This window comes from Buceros rhinoceros, unplaced genomic scaffold, assembly GCF_000710305.1.
Source record: "Buceros rhinoceros silvestris isolate BGI_N320 unplaced genomic scaffold, ASM71030v1 scaffold26442, whole genome shotgun sequence".
Classification (NCBI taxonomy): domain Eukaryota; kingdom Metazoa; phylum Chordata; class Aves; order Bucerotiformes; family Bucerotidae; genus Buceros; species Buceros rhinoceros.
The window spans coordinates 1,781-3,053 of record NW_010399858.1 but is presented as its reverse complement, the minus strand read 5'-3'; the positions used below and the strand labels follow the sequence as shown (position 1 = coordinate 3,053).

General features: G+C 63.7%; 1 protein-coding gene across 1 annotated transcript in view; it reads left to right on the top strand.

Annotated features, from left to right (window-relative positions):
* Positions 1–70: 70 nt before the first annotated feature.
* Positions 71–1,273, top strand: part of PEF1 (penta-EF-hand domain containing 1) — a gene marked incomplete at its 5' end in the record, with an annotated part of 1,892 nt that continues 689 nt past the window's right edge. The window contains 2 exons of the mRNA XM_010131657.1: positions 71–226; positions 914–1,057. Coding sequence (XP_010129959.1) covers positions 71–226; positions 914–1,057 — 300 coding nt within the window. The remainder of the gene's footprint in view (positions 227–913; positions 1,058–1,273) is intronic.

The following is a 1,273-nucleotide window of genomic DNA, read 5'->3' as shown; positions in this document are numbered from 1 at the left end:
GAGCCGTCCCCAGCAGCCACCAGCCTCGCGGAGGGCAGCTGAGCGCTGATGATGGCCTCTCCCCACGCAGGTGGTGCCCCCCCGGGCGTGGACCCGGAGGCCTTCTCCTGGTTCCAGGCCGTCGATGCCGACCACAGCGGGTACATCTCCGTGAAGGAGCTGAAGCAGGCGCTGGTCAACTCCAACTGGTCGACGTTCAACGACGAGACCTGCCTGCTGATGATCAGTGAGTCTGATCTTGCCCTCCCCGAGCTGCTGCTTCTCGTCTGGTCAAGAGGAGCCTCTCTCAGGGCAAAGTCCAGCTCAGCCCTTGGTCCCCTGTTGCCTGAGCATCACTCACCTGAGCAGCTCTGTGGAGTGAGAGCTGGGCAACAGCAGCTCCAAGCGCCCTTTTGGTGGAGAACACGAGTCAGGGGCCCAAAATGCTCCTTGGGAAAGGGAACCCAGCTCTGCACAAGGCCGAGCAAGCCCCCACTCCCAGAGAGCCAGGGAGGAAAGGGAAGGAGAGCTCCAGGAGCCAGCCAGGGTCACCCCCTTCTCCTCCTTGCCCCAGCGCTGGGTTCTGGTCCCGTTTCCTACCAGCCTCGTGGGGATCGAATGGTCCCAGCTGATCGCAGTCCTGCTGAGGGAGGGCTCTCAGGGCCGGAGTGGGGTGCCAGGAAGCTGCAGCGCATGTCCTGAGCTCTCCGGGAGGTTCTGCAGCCAGCGCTGGGTGCGGGTCCCGTTTCCTACCAGCCTCGTGGGGATCTAATGGTCCCAGCTGATCGCAGTCCTGCTGAGGGAGGGCTCTCAGGGCCGGAGTGGGGTGCCAGGAAGCTGCAGCGCATGTCCTGAGCTCTCCGGGAGGTTCTGCAGCGTGTCCTTTCTTCTCTTCTCACTGCCCTGCTCCTGCTCTTTGTTCTTTGCTCCCCAGACATGTTCGATAAGACCAGGTCAGGACGCATAGACGTGTACGGCTTCTCAGCCCTGCTGCGATTCATCCAGCAGTGGAGGAACCTCTTCCAGCAGTACGACCGGGACCAGTCGGGCTCCATCAGCTTCAGCGAGCTTCAGCAAGGTGGGCGAGGGGCAGAGACCCCAACGTGGCCTTCGCTGAGCTCCTCAGGAGCCGCCACCTGGCTCTGCTTGGTGTTTACTTCCAGCCCGGCCCGGTGACTCCTCCTGGCACCGTCCCTGCGGCAAGGCTGGGTGTCTGTGAGCTCCCGGGTGCCTCCGTGGCTGCAGCCCATGCCGGGCTGGCTAAACCAGCCATGGCAGAGCTGGCCCCGAGTCC